This window comes from Alosa pseudoharengus, unplaced genomic scaffold (assembly GCF_046254945.1).
Source record: "Alosa pseudoharengus isolate Yale_2024_CS ecotype anadromous, Long Island Sound unplaced genomic scaffold, YU_APseudo_1.1 YU_APseudo_1.1_scf_14, whole genome shotgun sequence".
Lineage (NCBI taxonomy): Eukaryota > Metazoa > Chordata > Actinopteri > Clupeiformes > Clupeidae > Alosa > Alosa pseudoharengus.
Window position 1 is genome coordinate 14081219 of NW_027468609.1, and position 19812 is coordinate 14101030.

The 19812-nt window shown below is 42.1% G+C and overlaps 1 protein-coding gene across 1 annotated transcript in view; it reads left to right on the forward strand.

The window, feature by feature from the left end:
- plppr1 (phospholipid phosphatase related 1) overlaps positions 1–17560 on the forward strand; it is a 38299-nt gene extending 20739 nt beyond the window's left edge. Inside the window, exons 4-8 of the mRNA XM_076283217.1 lie at positions 5185–5317; positions 10262–10512; positions 11779–11955; positions 12998–13129; positions 17255–17560. Of these exons, the coding sequence (XP_076139332.1) occupies positions 5185–5317; positions 10262–10512; positions 11779–11955; positions 12998–13129; positions 17255–17287 (726 nt within the window). The 3' untranslated portion in view covers positions 17288–17560. The remainder of the gene's footprint in view (positions 1–5184; positions 5318–10261; positions 10513–11778; positions 11956–12997; positions 13130–17254) is intronic.
- The last annotated feature ends 2252 nt before the right edge of the window (positions 17561–19812 follow it).

Sequence of the window (19812 nt, forward strand, 5' to 3'; positions counted from 1 at the left end):
ACTTACAACAAATAAGTGTTATGTTTTTATATGAGACATGCACCTCTCAGATTGTGAGTCAGGAGAGTCTGGGGGAATATTGTTAAGTTTTGATTTTATTTACTGCACACATACAGACTATGATTTTTTTAGGAGGAACATCATATTATACACATACCTATTATTCCTTTTTACCTGGGCTGTCAAAATAATATGTTCATAACATCAACATGTTATAAAAAAAATATTGCCATTTGTTTTGGAGCAAGAATCAATATTTTGGGCTGTAGGTGGATGTTACTGCTGTTGGGCTGTAGGTGGATGTTAGTGCTACAGTAGGTGTAATCGTAATCTGTAGGTGGATATACGATACAGTCTCATCTCTGAATGAAGTTGCCTGTAGGCGTATTTGAATGTTTGATACAGCCTGCTCTCTGAACTATCGGTACACATCACCTCAGTAATGTTCAGGGAAAAAATAAATAAAATATAAATACTCAAAGGTAATTGTAGGTAAATTATTTCTGACCGTAATTAAACTTTTTAAATGTTTTCATCTTTACTATAAAAGGTTCATGGAGGCTAAGGAAAATTCTAAATCACAGTGGTTTTGATAACAGGAATATACAATATTCCAAGATTTGATCAGTGCTTTAGTTATGTTAACTCATACATTTAGACAAACTACGAGATGGCTTAATCTGGAATAAAGAAAATGTGTTCATTCAACACCAGTTGAAATTGTTGTTGCTGAAGTTTTTTCTCTTTGCTCATGGCTCGCACATTTGTGTCTTATGTTGTGACCACCTGTCTCTCCACCGCTCTCTCAGTGCCCCTTCCTCTCCACCTCTCTCTCTCTCTCTCTCTCTCTCTCTCTCTCTCTCTCTCAGTGCCCCTTCCTCTCCACCTGTCTGTCTCTCTCAGTGCCCCTTCCTCTCTCTCTATCTCTCTCTCTCTCTCTCTCTCTCTCTCTCTCTCTCTCAGTGCCCCTTCCTCTCCACCTGTCTCTCCACCTCTCTCAGTGCATCTTCCTCTACATCTCTATCTCTCTCTCTCTCTCTCTCTCTCTCTCTCTCAGTGCATCATCCTCTTCACCTGTCTCTTAACCTCTAACTTGGTGCCCCTTCCTCTTGACTGGTCTCTTCCCCTCTCTCTTCTTGTTGCCTCTTCTTCTTGACCTGTCTCTTCTCTTCTCTATTGCCTCCTCTTCACCTGTCTCTTCTCCTCTCTTGCTCCCTCACCTGTCTCTCCTCCTCTCTCTTTCACTGCCTCTTTCTATTCACCTGTCTCTCTCTCTCTTGCTACCTCTTCCTCTTTACCTGTCTCTCCTCACCTCACACTGCCTATTTCTCTTCACCTGTCTCTCCTCCTCTCTCCTCGGATTAAAAATAATGTCAGGAGTCGGGACTTCTCGTTGCTTTTTCTTTTTTTCACCTTTGTTATAGACTGCCACATCTTGGTAGACGTAACTGGAATACCAAATGCATTGTTTCATGCATTTCATCATTTGTGCACCATGCATACGTACAGTAGCTGATGAAAGTGCAGGTTGGGGAAAAAAAAAAACTGTCAGAAAATTGTGCTTTCAATCTCAGTGGCTAACATGGTATCCAAACCGGAGAGGTACAAAAACAGCCTTAACATCCCCTTCCACTCACACAAATGTGACCCTGTCAAATTTGAACTCGCAATCTCTCAGAAAGACCTGGCCTCAAATAGACTCAGTTGCAGTCTAGCGCCCTAGGGTAGCAGGTCTTATCTGCACACAGACAGGTAATATCAGCACTAGACCCAGACTAGAGCCAAAGCTGGCCCAGAAGAAGCTCTACTCTGAGACACAGTGAGAAACACTCACTGAGACATAAGGATGTATGCCCCAGCACTTTGAGCATGTGAGAAAGCGCTTTACTGAATAACATCCATTATTAATGTTATGATAATCACTCTTTTGCTTGGGCTCGTGTTGCTCACCCAGAGGTGACGTGACATGATGCATAGCGTCTTGGAAATGACTCCGCATTTCTTTCCACACACTAATTCCTCCCAGTAAAACACATTTACACACATTTTGGCAGTAGGTCGGTGTTTCAAAGCAGTCATCGTCAAAGAATTCAACAAATTAATCACCAAATACAGCTTGCAATAATGCCTCCATGAACCAACTCAACCCCTCTGGTTGAATGGCAATTAAAATATTCAGTGCATTTCTATTTAATCGCTGACTTCCTGTGCATGCTAAGGAGTGATTGACAGCTTCAGTCAGAGGTAGATGGCTGATCACTGTGTCAGTGATTCCTGTTTACTGCTGATAACACCCCACAATGCACCTGGCACTGGTAGGGCTACGGTGGCAGGTCAGAATCTCGTCTGCCCCAAGTTCTGCCTCTCCTGGGGCATTTGTCTGGGCAGAGTCGAGACCTGAGATTCCCGGATGCTCGAAATGAGGCCTGAATAGACTCGAGTAAATAAACGTAACCTGCTGTGTGATTGGTGGTGGTGGTGGGGGGGTCTGTCCTTGGGCGGAAAAAGCACTACCCCACCCCTCCTTCTCGCGTCCTTTTCACAATATTAGACTTGCTTGAGCGAGCCTTCCAGTTTGTGACATAATATCAGAGACTCCATCAGAATAAATTGAATGCATCAGAAGCAGGCTAGGCTGGCTTTGCTTGGCGCCCTGCTTCCTCTTCTCGTCTTAACAGCAGTGTGCACGCTGAATTAATCTCAACAAATGCTGTCACATCCCTTTGGCTACTCTTTCTGTTTACTGTTCAAGCCATTGCTGTTAGACAATTACCAGTTTCCAGAGATATGGCCGGCTTCATTACAATCTGTTACGCGTTTTTTTCCCCCTTCTCTTTACTCTAATCCAGTCACTTCTTTCAGAACAGCAATGGCTGCGGTGACAACTACTCTCCGGTCACACCACTGGGCAGAGATGATGTCCAGCCCTCTGAAATAAAGCGTTAAGAGCCCATGAAGGGCTTGCAGGCCATGTGAAGGCTGGCCAGACAATACGAGGGGACACTCTGGGCTCAAAAGGGGCTTTACATTTACCCTGAAAGAGCCGTGTCCAGCGGGCAGCAATTTGCTCATGAACAAGAAGACCCTTATGGCAGGAGAGGGTACTTTGTGGCTTGGCAGCTGGGTACTCACAGCTGAAAGTAGCTTTAAGGAAGAGGGCATAAAGGCATGCTTCTTCGAAGGCTTGAAAGCCAGGCCAACACACATGGAGTCTAGACCTCAGAGAGGACTGGATCTGGGAACACATATCTTACCAATGTGATCTTAAAGGTGTAGTCACTAGACCTCAGAGAGGACTATATCTGGGAACACATATCTTACCAATCTCACATATCTTACCAATCTTACTGATCTTAAAGGTGTAGCACAGGAAGTTGCGTTTGTTTGTGCTTGTGTTTATGTTTATGATTTATAATAATTTTTAGCAAATGATTTTTTGTCCAAAACAACATACATTATATCTCAACCAAGGACCAAATGAAACACACCTGAGAGGTAGCTCACCCCTCCCTTCAGTATTCCCAGGGAAGCGCCACACAGGTTTTCATTTTTGTTCGTGGCACAGGCTGTCCCGACTTCATTTCCTGTTTTCTGGGCTGCCTACAGAAACGTTTTTTTGTTTTGTTTACAGTGTACTCACGGAATGGGCAGCTAGCATATGGTGAGGAGATGAGTATAAGTATAAGTATATATACTTTTTTGATCCCGTGAGGGAAATTTGGTCTCTGCATTTAACCCAATTGGTGAATTAGTGAAACACAAACAGCACACAGTGAACACACAGTGAGGTGAAGCACACACACTAATCCCGGCGCAGTGAGCTGCCTGCTACAACGGCGGCGCTCCGGGAGCAGTGAGGGGTTAGGTGCCTTGCTCAAGGGCACTTCAGCCGCGGCCCACTGGTCGGGGCTCAAACCGGCAACCCTCCGGTTACAAGTCCAGAGTGCTAACCAGTGGGCCACGGCTGCCCTATGATGATGATTGATGAATGTGACAATGATTGCTGATGAATGCTGAATGTGACAAAAACAATTTTGAAAGTCTTTTGAAAAATGTTCCGATATTACATACAGTCGCTGACTGCACCTGTAAGACATTTGCTCACTGAGATTCCTAAGTGTACATTCTTTTTCATTAGGTCCTGGTGGGATGATCTAATGTTTAACCGGCTCTTGAGTTTCTTTATAATGCATGTGCACAAAATTAAGTCACCCCTCCTAAGCACAGTTTGTATGTTGGAAGAATATCCCACCACGTCCGCCTCTATGAAGGACACAGAGGAGAAATAGGGGGTCATTCCGGTGCCTCCTTGCTGCAGGCAGTGAAGGTGGTCACAAAGTTCAATGTGTGAACTACTGTGCTCTCAGAACACATAAATCTGACAGAATGCAGTGGTGCGCTTCTGACTTGTGCATAGGCAGATGTGGGAGGCTCATGAGACAATTAGGAGTTTTAGGCAGTTACGGAAGGGAAAGTGTTAGCACAGACTTGATTATGTATTCTGCTGTATGTATGAAAACGGCAGGGGACCACACATCTGTTTAGCACTGAAAGTAGTCAGCCTATTAAAAGCAGATGCAACTCAGATTACATGTTAGATGCATGAATAAAATAACTTTCAAGAGACAATGTATGCTTTATTCAGAGCACCAGTTTTGCTGATTTGTACCGTTAAAACCAACCGTTTCTTTTGTCTGTTTTGTTCTGTTTGTCCATCTCTTTTACTCTTCATCCACCCATTTTCCTCTTCATCCACCCATTTTCCTCTTCATCCACCCATTTTCCTCTTCATCCACCCATTTTCCTCTTCATCCACCCATTTTCCTACGTGTTTGTTTCTTGTTGCCACTCAAATAGTCACAATTTTATCTTAGTGGTGTTAAGTTACTGTCCAGTACTTTCTCTCTGTCTGTTGATAATCTTACAAGCATACGGTTATGTGTTATGTATGCAATTGGCCACAGATGAAGTATATTCAACGTCAAAATGAAAGTCCACAGCAGATGCAGTCTGCTGATTGGCCCAGTTGCTCTTTGCACTGCGCTTCATAATCTACATCTGAGTTTTTGACACTGCCTTAGAGTTTAGTTGTTTAAACTTCAAACTGTATTATTATTATTATTATTATTATTATTATTATTATATTACGGCTAACGGATCTCCTCTCCTCCTGCGTGTGTGCAGATCTTCATCGGGGAGATGTCCATGTTCATCATGAAGTCCACTCGACACACCCTGTTGCTCCAGGAGAAGACCATCGTGACGGGCGAGTGCTGCTACCTCAACCCCCTCATACGCAGGATCATCAGGTTCATCGGTGAGCCAGACAAACAGACAGACAGACAGTCCTGAGCTGCAGAACACATGCATCTTTTAACCATGTGTAGTGTAGAAGGTGCAGAACACATCTTTTAACCGTATACAGTATAAAAGCAAAACACAGAATGCAGAACATGTGCGTCTTTTAACCGTATACACATGTACAGTATAAAAGACACAGAACACATGCATTAACTGTATACAGTATCGAATGTGCAGAACATGTGCATTAACTATACAGTATTGAAGGTGCATGTTATACTAGCATGCCTAGAAGTGATGTCTCTAAACACAGCAACATCAGTGCAGTTGATCAAATGTGTTATTGGATATCGTAAATCTTAATTGTCTTCATGATAACGGGTTACTTAAAATCGGTACCACCAATCCAGAGAAATGAGTGAAAATGTTTATCATCTAAACAGAAAATTTAATTTGGAGAAAAAGAAACCCAACAGCTGTGACCTTTGTTCTGTATAAACTGAAATGAATTCTGGTTTATATAAAGATAAATGACAACCACACAAAAATCAATTCAATTCAATTTCATATATGTATCTTCATAACATATTAATATATCTGATCGTCTGAGGCCAGCTTGAATTTGGTCTCCCTTGAGAAAAAATTTAGATGGTGGTGGCGAAATGAAAAACCTTATTGGAAGAAATAAAGAGCAGAACCATAATTCAGAAGGGACGGACCAAAGGGCTTGCAGCCAGCATGTTAGACAGAGGGGTTCATACACGCGTATTGGGACAAGCATATTAGCATACACTCTTAAAATGAATGTGTTGTCCCTATCTGGACACATAAATGACAAATAAAAAACACACAATTTATGTTATTTTCAACACATATTGTGTAACTAAAAAAAAAAAACTAAAAAAGATGTGTTAAAAAACAATGCATGTTGTGTTGTTTTCAACACATTGTGTAACAAATTAAAAAGAGGAAACAACATAAACTGTGTTGTCCCTATCTGGACACAGAGATGTGTTAAAAAACAACGCAAATTCTATTATTTTCAACACATTTGTTTTAAGAGTGTTCACACAACATAGATACACATAGGAGTTGTGTATTTACCTTATTTACCTGTCTCTTAACTGCCCAAAACAAATGTCTCCCTTTGGAGAAAATAAAGGCTAATGTAATCGGATCTGATCTAATAAATACAAGTTTAAAAATCGGTACTGTATGGCGTATACAGAGTCTGTGGAGGGTGAAAGTGGGGTGAGTGAACTGCATAGTGGTTCCACTGTATACTACTACTTTTTGCACCTTCACCATGACACTCACTCTCTTGAGCACCTTGCCAGGCACACATAACTAAGCACTATGGTTGGACTACTGTTTGCACCTTCACCATGACACTCACTCCCTTTAGCACCTCACAAGTCCCGGCCCCGTTTCACTACAAGCGTCTTATGCTTGATCACCCTCAAGCACATTGGACTTTCTTAATTTAACTTATATAGTGTATTTAGTATTTAGTTTTGTTAGTTTTCTGATCTTTCTTATCTTCTACTGTCTTTATTGTACAGTGGAGTTTAGTTATATGTTTATACTTATACTTATGTTCAGAGCCGGACAGTAACGGAGTACATTTACTTGAGTACAGTACTTGAGTACAATTCTGAGGGATCTGTACTTTACTTGAGTATCATTTTTGGGGAGTACTCATGACTTTACTCAAGTGCATTTGAGAGGCAAATATTGTACTCTTTACTCCACTACATTTCTATCCATAACCGTGAGTACCCGTTACTTCTTCTAAAAAAAAAAGGAAAAAAGAAAAATCTCGGAGACCCTCAATTTGTTGTTTCCCTCTCAAACGTGATTGGATTGTGCAGGTGCCACTGATTGAGACAGCCTATCAGCAATCACCTTCAGCTTTCCGCCAAAGTCAACTCCATGGTCAGATTTAGATAAGAGACGAAACCATGGACAATGGATGAAGACACAGCAGGTCCATCCCAGGAATGTGTCAACCTGTGGCCCCACCTCGCTAGACTATTTTAATTTTCTGAACAAGTTAATGATAGTTTTCGCTTTAAGTGTTTTAATTACAAAATAGTATTTTGTATTCAAAATACGTATTTTAAATTCATGTATCAGCAATACTGCCCATCCCTGGCAACATGGTAAAAAGATGAAAATTACTTGATTTTACTTTCAATTCCTTTTACATTCTCCAAGGTATTAACATTAACATTTTTCATAACTCCATGTAGGACGATTCTGTACATAAATGTAAGCACTGTGGCAGTAGTAATGCAATATTTAGAAAATGTAGGCTACTCTTGTACTCTTGATACTCAAGTACTTTTAAAAACAAGTACTTCAGTACTTTTACTTAAGTAGACATCTGACTGTTGTACTTTTACTTGTACTTGAGTAAAATTTAGCAAAGGGTATCTGTACTTTTACTCAAGTAATGAAGCTGTGTACTCTGTCAGCCTCTGCTTATGTTTACCATTTCTGCTGTAAGTGCATGTTGTGTGTTATGTCTGTATGCTACTGAGACCCTTGCATTTCCCCTTGAGGATCAATCAAGTATCTATCTATCTATCTATCTATCTACTCTTAACATTACTATTACAAACATAAGGGCACTGAAGCAGAGAACTGTATCAAAAAAGAGGAATGAATGTGAACACACTAGAGTAGCTCCCAATATTTAGTCCAATCATTCATTCATGTATTATTCGTTTCTTCTTACCATGATGCACCTTTGGCCTGCACCTGGCCTCAAAATAGGTGGTATGTGCACACAAGCACTCTGCTAAACGATGGACAGATTCTTACCATGTTTCAGAGATTTTTAATTAAACATTCATCTTTATGAGCATTCATATGAGCATTACGGCTAACAGCATAACAGCTGCCACAAGTCCACTGATGAGGCATCACACTGGCACATGCAGGTCATGTTACACACACACACACACACACACACACACACACACACACTGCAGCTTCAGTGTTTCCCACAGAATTGAATTATATTTGTGGTGGTAGGTTTGCAGAATTAACTTGAATGCAACAGTTTTTAGCAAATTAGCTCAGCGTGGTTATGATGCTAACCAGATTTAAGCACAACTTAGCACAACCTGGAAAATCATTGTGTGGTGGTCAATGTTGACATTGTGGTGGGCCGCCACAAATAAGTCAATGTATGGGAAACACTGAGCTTGCTGTAGGCATGATGTGGTTGTGATCCATCTCCGACCAGGTGCAGACAAACCTGAATATTTGTTTAGAGTGTTTACTCAGCCTAGGTATTTGGAGAAATTCTTCTCGCTTCGTTCAAGAATTTCCCAACAGTCCCAGTAAGAACACTGAGGTACAGTTTGCTTTGCTGACTTTCCACCAGTGAAAAAGCGGATGACTGTAAGTGTTGATGTGTAGATATGCTATACATGGATTTCTATGCAACGTCACGAAAACATGCGTGCGCAACTAAGAGGCAAAAAGCACCATAGAAAAGCATAGAGCAGTGCTTTCCATGAAAAGGATAAAATGAGTTTTTGTGCTGAAAACTGCACCAATTAGAAATCACGATGAATAGAGAATGTCCAATATGTTCAATATCCCTAACAGGATGCATGTCTTCGCCAAAAATGCCAAAAGACGATGTTATATTAATAAAGCAAATGAATGGCAAACTCTGAAATACAGTCTCAAATGAGATGTTACTATCATTGAGACAACAGGGATATACAAAAAAATTGAGTGTAGCTTACAGCAACCGACTATTAGGGTAAGTTTCTAACGTTGTGGACGGCCACCAAGCGTCTTCTGCCCCACGGCTGCATGCGCATCTAGTTTTGTTGGTAAACGGGAAAGCCGTCTATATGACACCTAACACTAGGTCTGACATATCATACTCAAATGGTATTTATTATCCTATATGAGAAACAATTAATGTGTTATTTATGTGTCAGTTTTTTTTGTTTACTACAGTTTTTTACTCCATTTTTTTCCCCAGTCAAGCTCCCTGGTGAAGTCAGCCATCAATCTATATTTGCTGCTTGGCTAGAACGGTCATCATGGCAAGCCGGCTGTTGCCCACCATGGAGTAGATTTCAGATGAGGTTTCGGCTCGAGCAGAGTTAAACCCTGTTCGTTCCCTTAGCAGGGTTAGCAGGCGTTAATGCATAATTCAGAGGCTAGCTAGGTAATGGGGTCCTGGGAGCCCTGCGCTAGTAATGATATGGGCCATTGTATCCAGCGCCTCTCTCTTTCACCCAAAGCTCACACACAATCTTCCACACTAGTGACCAGAGAATATTCTGCTCTTTTGTCTTTGATGGAAAGTGAGATTTCTCTCTCTCTCTCTCTCTCTCCCTCCCTCCCTTCCTCCCTCTCTCTCTGCCTCTCTTTCTCTCTCTCCCTCCCTCTCTCTCTATCTCTCTCTCTCTCTCTCTCTCTCTGTGTCGTTGAGCCCATTTGTTCTTCTCTTCTCTCTCTCTGGCAATGTGAGGCTGTGAATTATAATACAGCTCACTCCACAGTTACAATTTCATGCTGAGGCAAATCTGATAATATTACTGTCACTGGAGATTGGTAGAGAAAGTGAATATTTGAAGAGTGCTGTGATGTTCATGTGTGGAGGTTATGTGCGCTTTCTTTCCTCTCCCGAGACAGCAGCTATTTGATTAAATTATCCACCACTTCTGAAGATGTTTTAGGGAAAAATACATCTTTGGAGATGGTGGTAGTGATTACAAGTTGATACAGAAGATTCACTGAAACTAATCCTTTTTACCTCGTTTGCTGTTTGATTGTTTGCGATGCTCTGAGGGGTTGGTGGTGTTGGTGCAGTCATGTGTGTGTGTTTGTGTGAGTGAGTGTGTGTGTGTGTGTTGTGTGTGTGTGAGAAAGAGGAGGAGGGTGTTAATGACCGAAGAGGCATCCTAATGGTCATCTCTTCCGGCAGGTGTCTTTGCTTTCGGCCTCTTCGCCACGGATATCTTCGTCAACGCCGGCCAGGTCGTCACGGGCAACCTGGCGCCGTACTTCCTCAGCGTGTGCAAGCCAAACTACACAGGCACTGAGTGCCGCTTCAACCACCAGTTCATCACCAATGGCAACATCTGCACCGGCAACCTGGTGGTTGTGGAACGGGCACGGCGGTCGTTCCCCTCCAAAGAGGCCTCCCTGAGTGTCTACTCTGCCGTCTACGTTACAGTGAGTCTCTGGCTTCTCGGACAGCCCTCGCTGATGGTGGTACATTTATTGAGGCCCTGAATAGAATTTGAACAGAACCGCGACTTCGGCAATATGTGTGTTTGGGAGGGGGGGGGGCAGGATGTACATAATAACTGACAGGGGTGCGTTTCCCAAAAGCATAGTTGCTAACCTGTTAGCAACTTGGTTGGCAATGGGAAATTGCATTGCAACAAACAACTTAGTTAGTAACTTAGTTAGCAACTATGCTTTTGGGAAACGCACCCCAGAATAGTAGATAGCAGTTAAAAGTGAGCTGGACCAGCATTGGACTTATTGGCTATAGAACAGAATAGTGAATACATGGTATGCAGAGTAATTCAACATCACTTAGAATCCCTCTCCCATCAGTTTATCTGTGATGGTAGTCTATAGAAACCCTCTCATATGTGTGTCTGTGATGGTCGTATAAAGAATCCCTCCTAGCTATGTTTCTCTGTGATGGTACTCCCAAAGACTCCCAGGACATGTGGTAGATGTGGGGATTTGGAATGAAAAATGAAAAGGAAAAAAAGAGTGTGGCAGGGAGTCATCCGGAGGGGAGAGAGCAAGGCGTTTCTCAAAGTGAGAAGGAGAGCTGCTCGTGTTTTGGAGAACAGAAACTGAAGCACTTATGGCAGATGGATTCTCTCTATGGATATTTCATTTCACATATTGGACGGTAGTAAAGAGAGGGAAAAAAAGAGGGGTAAGGGGGTTACCGCCACTTGAGGTGTTTTAATTCACACTCACGAGTCAGCACTCGACAGGAGACGGCGAGTCAGCGAAAGTGAAGAGGGAGTTTTATTTATTTATGGCTGTAAATGCAGCTGCACTGTACCTTGTCTTTGTGAACAGATTTGCCGCTCCTTTCACACATGGAGGAGGCCTGCTATGGAATCCTTTCCCCTGACTCACTGTCACCTCTTCAGCTGACATCATATATTGGGTGGAGGTGTTTCTGTTGTTTGGGTGGAGGTGTTTGTTGTTTGGGTGGAGGCATTTGCTATTTGGGTGGATGTGTTTGTGTGTAGCTGATTTATTGTTTGGGTGTAGGTGTTTATTGTTTGGGTGTTGGTGTTAGTGTTATATAAATTGTTAGCATTTTATAAATTATTATTTGAATTTTTCATGTAGTACTGTTCTCTATCTGAGGGGAATTCGGCCTCCCATTGGCGCTCCTCCTATGTGCCTAGCTGTAGCAATGCTGACTTGTTTTATACAGTTGTGTGTGTTTGTGTCATTCAGATGTACATCACAAGTACCATAAAGACCAAGAGTAGCCGCCTGGCCAAGCCCGTGCTATGTCTGGGGACGCTGTGCGCCGCCTTCCTCACCGGACTCAACCGTGTGTCCGAGTACCGTAACCACTGCTCCGACGTCATCGCCGGCTTCATCCTCGGCAGCTGTGTTGCTCTCTTCCTGGTTAGTCCCTTCAAACACACACACACACACACACACACACACACATGAATACACAAACATACTCTCTCTCTCTCTCTCTCTCTCTCTCTCTCTCTCTGTCTTCTCTCTCTCTCTCTCTCTCTCTCTCTCTCTCTCTCTCTCTCTCTCTCTTCGACACACATCAAAGAAACTCAAGTCACACAAGGAGTATGTCAGTTAAACAAAATGTGGAGTCTTACCATTTACCTTAAGTTGCCCTGAATAAATGTGTATGTACAAAAAGAAAGTCTTAAACTTGACATTTTGTTAAGCTCAACTGGCATTTATGCCCGATGGATATAAAGTTCTATCTCCTCTATGCCCTTCCAAAGCAACCTCCCCTTCTCTGTGATTTGGAAAACAGTTCCTCAGATGTATTGGTTCCCAGTTACAGAACCCATACCCATACTCTTGTTGCAGAATACTAACGAGGATTCTACAAAGGATTTCTAATCTGACAGTTCTAAGGAGAACAAAAAATACAACACGGTTCCTTCAGACCTGAAGATCCAAGTTCGGTCTGTAGCCTTAAATCAGCTTCTAGCTGCCCATGCCCTGACTGGACCCCTACACACACACACACACACACACACACACACACACACATACACACATACACACGCGCATGCACACAGCCTCCAAAACACCCTGCTGCCCTTCCTGTGACCGTCCGTTTGGAGTCCGATCAGACGGTGTGTGTTGCTCCCCCTTCAGAGCTCCCAAAGCCAGAGTGCTAATCCTAATTGCCTGATGGACGCAACTCAGGCACTGCTTCTTCCTGGCCACCGGCTAATTTCTGTCGTTCCCCATTCAGCTGCATTAGGACGAGTGCGTAAAGGTTAAGTCGATCTGGTGCCGCCGCTCCACATTTTCAGCCCAAAATAAATCATGGAGATCAGAGGAGGGAGGAGGCAGCGCATTTGGACGGGACTGTTGGGATTGAGCCCATTGAATGTGTTTTCATGCGCGGTCTCTGTTGACTTGCTGGGCTTTTGTGTGCATGTTTGTTTGTGTTGTTGCGCAGGGGATCTGCGTGGTGAATAACTTCAAAGGGGCGCACGCGACTCCGTCCAAACAGAAGAGCGAGGATTACCGCGGCCTGCCGCTCATGACCTTCCCACGTGTGGAGAGCCCTCTGGAGACACTCAGCGCACAGGTTTGACCTCACATGCACACACACACATGCACACACACACACACACACACACACACGCACACACACACACACACATATATATATATACAGCGGGGAAAATAAATATTGAACACGTCAACATTTTTTTGAGTAAGTATACTTCTAGTGAGGCTATTTGCATGAAATTTTCACCAGACATTAGTATTAACTTAGGTAATCCACACATATAAAAAAATCCAAACATTAATGTTCATAAGTACAGTTATGAGTAAAAAAGTGGAATGCCACAGGAAAAAAGTATTGAACACGCCTACTGAAATTTCCTAAATACTTTGTGGAAAACCCTTTATTTGTAATGAGAGCTTCAAGGCATTTCCTCTATGACGAAACTAATCAGTCGCAGTATTCAGGTGTGATTTTGGCCCATTCTTTTAAACAGATAGTCTTTTAATATTGAAGATTCCAGGGGTCCCTCTTGTAAATCCTGATCATTAGGTAACTTTCAAAACTGTTCAATTGGATTTAAGTCAGGGCCTGAATTTCCTTTCTCTGAAACCAATTTTGCTGAATGCTTTGGATCATTGTCCTGCTGGAAGGTCTAGCCATGTCTCATCCTCATTGTTCTGGTGGATGGCAAGATTCTCCCAGAAAAAATGGCTCCATTCATCATTTCTTCAACTGTATGAAGACTGCCAGTACCATGAGATGAAAAACAGCCCCACACCGTGATGCCTCCACCTCCAAACTTCACTGTTGGTATGGTATTTTTAGGGTGATACACAGTGCCATTTCTCCTCCAAATACTGTGTGTAGTATGACATCCAAAGAGTTACATTTTGCTCTCACCTGACCAGAATACATTCTCTTAGTATTTCATAGGCTTGTCCAAATGTTGTGTAGCAAACTTTCAATGAGCTTCAACATGTTTTTCTTCAGTAATAGAGTCATGTGGGGTGAGCACGCATAGAGGCCATGGCGGTGGAGTGCATTACCTATGATTTTCTCTGTAACAATTGAACCTACTGCCTCCCAGTCTTTCTGGAGTGGTCCTTGGCTCTTAGGCTACACTTCTGACTATCCTTCTGACTTCCTGGTCAGAAATCTTGTGAGGAGATCCTGTGCATGGCCGATTGATGATGCAGTGATGTTCCTTCCACTTGCAGATAATGGCTCCAATACTGCTTACTGGATGATTCTGAAGTTTTGAAATGCATCTGTAACCAGTTCCATTGATATGTTTTGCAACAATAATGTTGCAAAGGTCTTGGAAGAGCTCTTTGCTTTTACCCATCATGACATGTTTCTTGTGTAACAACTTGGTAACGAAAAACCTTTTTATAGCTCATCAATATGTACTAACCCAGCTTACATTCATTTGCACAGATAGGAGGGATAATTACTCTCTAACTATGTATAGATTCCAGCTCGTTCCTTGCCATTCCTTGCCTTTGTGTACTGTTTTTTCTTAGTGTGTTCAGTACTTTTTCCCTGTGCCATTACACTTTTTTACTCATAACTCTACTTAGGGACTTTAATGTTTGGATTTTTTAATATGTGTGGATTACCTAAGTTAATACTAATGTCTGTAGAAAATGTCATGCGAATAGCCTCTCTGGAAGTATACTTACTGAAAAAAATGTTGACATGTTCAATACTTATTTTCTCCGCTGTATATATATATATATACACACACACACACACACATATACACATATACACACACACACACACACACACACACACACACACACACACACACACACACACACACACATATATATACACACGCGCACACACACACATATATACACATGCACACACATGCGAACACACATACATGCACATGCACACACATACATATACACATACACACACACACACACACACACACATATATATATATATACACACACACACATATATACACACGCGCACACACACACACACACACACACACACACACACACACACATATATACACACGCGCACACACACACATATATACACATGCACACACATGCGAACACACATACATGCACATGCACACACATACATATACACATACACACACACACACACACACACACACATATATATATATATACACACACACACACACACACACACTCACACACTCACACACCAGCCTGCTCGTGCTGCTACATGAGCTGTCCTGCATCCTCTTGGTCATCTGGGCAGCCCTTCTTTGGCCTGCTCACGCGCTGGGGATAAATCCAGCAGCTCGTCACGTAGATCAATCAGAGAGTGCAAACAGGCTGCGGAGATCAGGCCAGGCAGCTCATTGGGCTCCTCATCCATCACCCGCACTTATTTATTTAGCTGTCTCCAGCTCCGCTCGTGATGGCAGAGGAGAGAGAGAGAATCAGAGAGAGAGAGGCAGAGAGAGAGAGAGAATCAGAGAGAGAGAGGCAGAGAGAGAGAGAGAGAGACCGAGGGACAGACAAAGAGGGAGAGACAGAGTGAGAGAGAGACAAAGACAGGGCTAGTGAGAGAGGGGGCGGGGATACAGAGACAGACAGCTTCTTTACAAAATACAAGAGTCGGAAATCCACATCAGGAAGAGAAGGTGAGCTAGGGTCATCCAACTGTCCCTAGGGCCACTGGTGAAGTTGCTCACTTGATGGTGTTTAGAGGCCAGGGAAGATAGACATGGTGTTTTACCTTTGTGATCCAGCTCTTAATTTGTGTAGAATATGACCGTATAACAACCATATGACATGACAAACGGAAAACGGATTTATTTTTCTACGAGACCACCATGAGGAAAGATGTGCTCTGCCACAAAAGCCCTCCAGGTCCGGGGTGATAACCTCAGATCTCAGCTGGCAGAAGCTGGCTAAAATCCCCTTACACGTAGAGCAGATAACAGACTCCAGCACTCTGAGCTGCAGTTTTCGTATGTCTGCATAGAAAGAGCTGTAGCTGTTTCTCATAAAAGAAGGAATGATATCCCAAGCAAGCCGTCTGACACATGACTTCCCTCGTAGTGGATCTCAGAGGGAGAAGAGGTCACTGGAAAAGTTCTGTTTTCCTTCCGAGGCACCAAAAATGATTTTGATGGGTTTGCTTTTGGAAGTGCTGAAGCAGGACTGATTTCCAGTGTGCGGTCGTGAGGTTTAACCCCATAGTGAAGGATTGCAGGGCAGTTAAGAGGTCAGGCTCAGCTACTGATCTCCCAAACTGGCCTCTTATCTTATCTGCTCCTTATAGAGGAAATCCAACCATTTGTTGGGAATACAGCACACACACACACACACACACACACACACACACACACACACACACACTTCCCCCCCACACACACTTCCCCTACACACTCCCCTCAGTTTCCAACCATGGCGGTCGCAGCTGCTTAGCATTTATTTATCCAGAGAAGGAAGAGAATATGCTCATCCAAACTGGTGTTTCGGAACAGATGCATTTTATCAGGCGCCAGTGCAGGGAAATACAATGCTGCTCGTCTAAATAGATTCTGACATGTTTTGCAGCACATTGGTCTTAGGGGTGGAGGGGTGTGTGTGTGAGTGGGGGTTGGGGGCTTCCAGACAGACAGCTCTATTGACGTGAGGCCAAGAAATTGGCCCTATTGTGAGGAGACGATGGCCCAGTCCCTAGTCTGTGTCGGGACAAACTCCTTGGCGGGCTTTGACAGATTGGAAAGACACAAACTCATCAGTCTACTGCTGTTTGGCATAACCGTGGCAACGTTGTCCCAGCCACCTAGACTCATGGGAGATCGCCTGTCACTGTGTTGCACTCTCGTCCGGCGGGATGGATGATTCATGACAAAACGAAATTCTGCGAAAGGGAGAGAGACAAGAAAGGAGAGAGAGAGAGGGGGGGGGGGAGAATCCCCCTCTTTCTCAGTTCAACAGTTACCCTCACAAAGATTGATACCAGATCTGTACTCAATGTGTGTGTGAAGAGCAGGGAGGGGTTTGTGTTTCTGCATCATACTGTTCTGTATTGTATTTTGTGTGTGTGTGTGCATGTGCGCATAAGTTAACAGATTGAATAATCGTTAGTACTTATTTTTTTACAAAATGATAGCATTTATATGCAATTACAAATAAGACTTAATTGTTTAATGTCTAATTGTTTTTGTTTTTGCATTGTGTTTTTCAGAACCATTCAGCATCAATGACTGAAGTCACATGACTAAAGGGACAACACAGAGTGACCTTTGCTTCCCCTCAACACTTCTAGGCACAAATGTTTTTGTACTGTGTCATACTGTATAAAGGACAGTATTCTGATGTTCCTAGTTAGAGGCCAATGTTTTGTACATTTTGTATAAGAGAGTGTTGTAGCTTAATCCCCTTATGTTAGCTCTGAGCAAGGAGAACAGTTCATGTCTGGACATATGGCTTTCTGGTCATGTTTTACATCACAAAGTAAATATATATAAATAAATATATAGTCTATATAATGTCATCGAAATGTTGATGTTGTTTACGTGGTATTTGTACAAAGAATTAATTTTATTTCCTTTATTTCTGTACATTTTTGACAAAGGGTCATATTTTGTATTATTTTCTTATCTGTATAAAACATTTTGATCCAATTTGCCTGCAGTTGTTTTCAGGAATGTTTTGGTATTTCTATTTTTGGTGTAACTGAAAAAAAAACACTGGATTGTGACAAGTGACTTTTGTTTTGCCAGTTTAAATGGCTTTTACTCAGCATGGAATTGCAGAACTGTTTCAATAGCCAGTGATCCCTAACTTGTAGATCTTTCTATTTTTTTTATAAGTTAGCATTTCTTTTGGAATGCTAGATATATTTTTCCTCGGTTTGTCCACTGAATAAAAATTCTGTAGCTGAGTTTATAACTTGTGTGGCCTATTTTTCTCCTAAAATTTGGGCAGTGGTCATACCACACTGATCTTATCGAACAGTTTAGCTGGGGATTTCTAGCCTTAATGTCTATATTCTAACCATCATGCTGAAGCAACATGACCCTTCTAACCATCACGTTGGAACACACAAGGCTGGTTACACACTTTTTTTTTTGCTTTAGACCCTTTTATTCCAATTTCAACATCCGATTCATATCCACATTTTGGTTGCCTTTAGGGACTGTATGTCACAAAAAAAAAAAAATGAATGTAAAGAAAAGCACTCAACAGTTAATACCACAGATGCTTTCTATCCAGTGCCTGAAGGCCTATCTCCTCTCTGCTAAGGAGCAGCCTGAGACCTGGCGGGTTGAGAGTCCGGAACCTTATTCAAATGCACAGGTTGGATTCCTGTCCTTGTCAAACTGCTGCCGAGGTACTGACTGCCTCAGAGCTCTTTTTTAAAAAAGGGGGGAAAGGGCTGCTGATTGCACCTCTGCTGTTGAATCCTAATGCACCTTCGTAGTTCCTTTTCCATTCGATACATGTCTGTCAAGTGTTCCAACTTTGCCTGGAACTGTCGGTGCGAAGTAAAGGGCACATTCTCCAGAACAACGTTTGGCACTACGCATCAGATCGGCGGCTTGTCCCAAAGGCATCGACAGGGCTAGGTAATGTTTCTACATTGATTTTGGTGAGAAACAAACAGTGATCTACTGCATTGAACCTTGGCATTCTGTACCACCCTGTGTATACACACCGTTATGATAACAGCTGTGAATACTGGCGTGGTCTCTTTAAATATGTTCAAAAAGATGCAATATGACCAAACCCTGACAGGTCTACAAAATTGTGCTCTGGTCCAGCAGTTTCAATCGGCCTGGAGAAAGATGCAAATGGTCGTTTATGACTTACGATGTGAACTCATAATGTACAATTATCATTTTTATCATTTTAGTGCATTCTGATATTGAACAGTCTACAGTGATTCAAAAACAAAGCAAAACAACATGAAGTACTCCAGTGTGACATACAAACCAGTCCAGCTGCATGGCATTTGACTGTATGGTACACCTGAAAGTGGTTTATTTTCACTCTACTCTTTCATCTACAGTTTAGAGTTATGATATGAATGATATGGACACGATGCAAACCAACAGATCATGTCTTTGCTAAATAAAAGGAGATCCAGAGGAAATGTAACAAGACTTTGCATGCTTTTAAGTGGTACTGAAGGGTTTCTTATTTTGGTAACACTTTATATTAAGACACACATATTCAACATTTATTAGCTGCTTACTAACATGTATATTAGTAGCATACTAGCCATTTGTTAGTCACTATAAGTCACTAATTAATACCTTATTCTGCAAGACCTTATTCTACCCTTACTAGACCCTTAATTAAGAATTTTCTCTATGTAAGCTCCTAATTACCCCTTATTCATAGTTATTAAATAAGTTGTTGCATATGAATTATGACCTAAATATGCATGGCTCAGTATGGGGCTTGTAAGGTGGTAGTACCACAAGAACAGTTATTCACTCCTAATAATACTTTATCAATCAAAGATGCTTTTTCAAATGGAACTAGACACTAAACCACAAGTGCTAATAGTGTACAAATAACTCATAATTAAGTCTTTGTAATGCAGAATATTAGTATTTTTATATAATATTTTTAGACCCAATCTAAAGTTGGGTCTAAAACCGATTTTTGTATTTGTGCTAACTTGGCTGTCTTCTTATTATTATTCTTCTTGTGTGCGCTGTAATACACTTAAAAAGTGTGAATAGGAGGCAACTTTAGTTTAGGGAACACATGGGGGTTAATAAGTGCCAAATT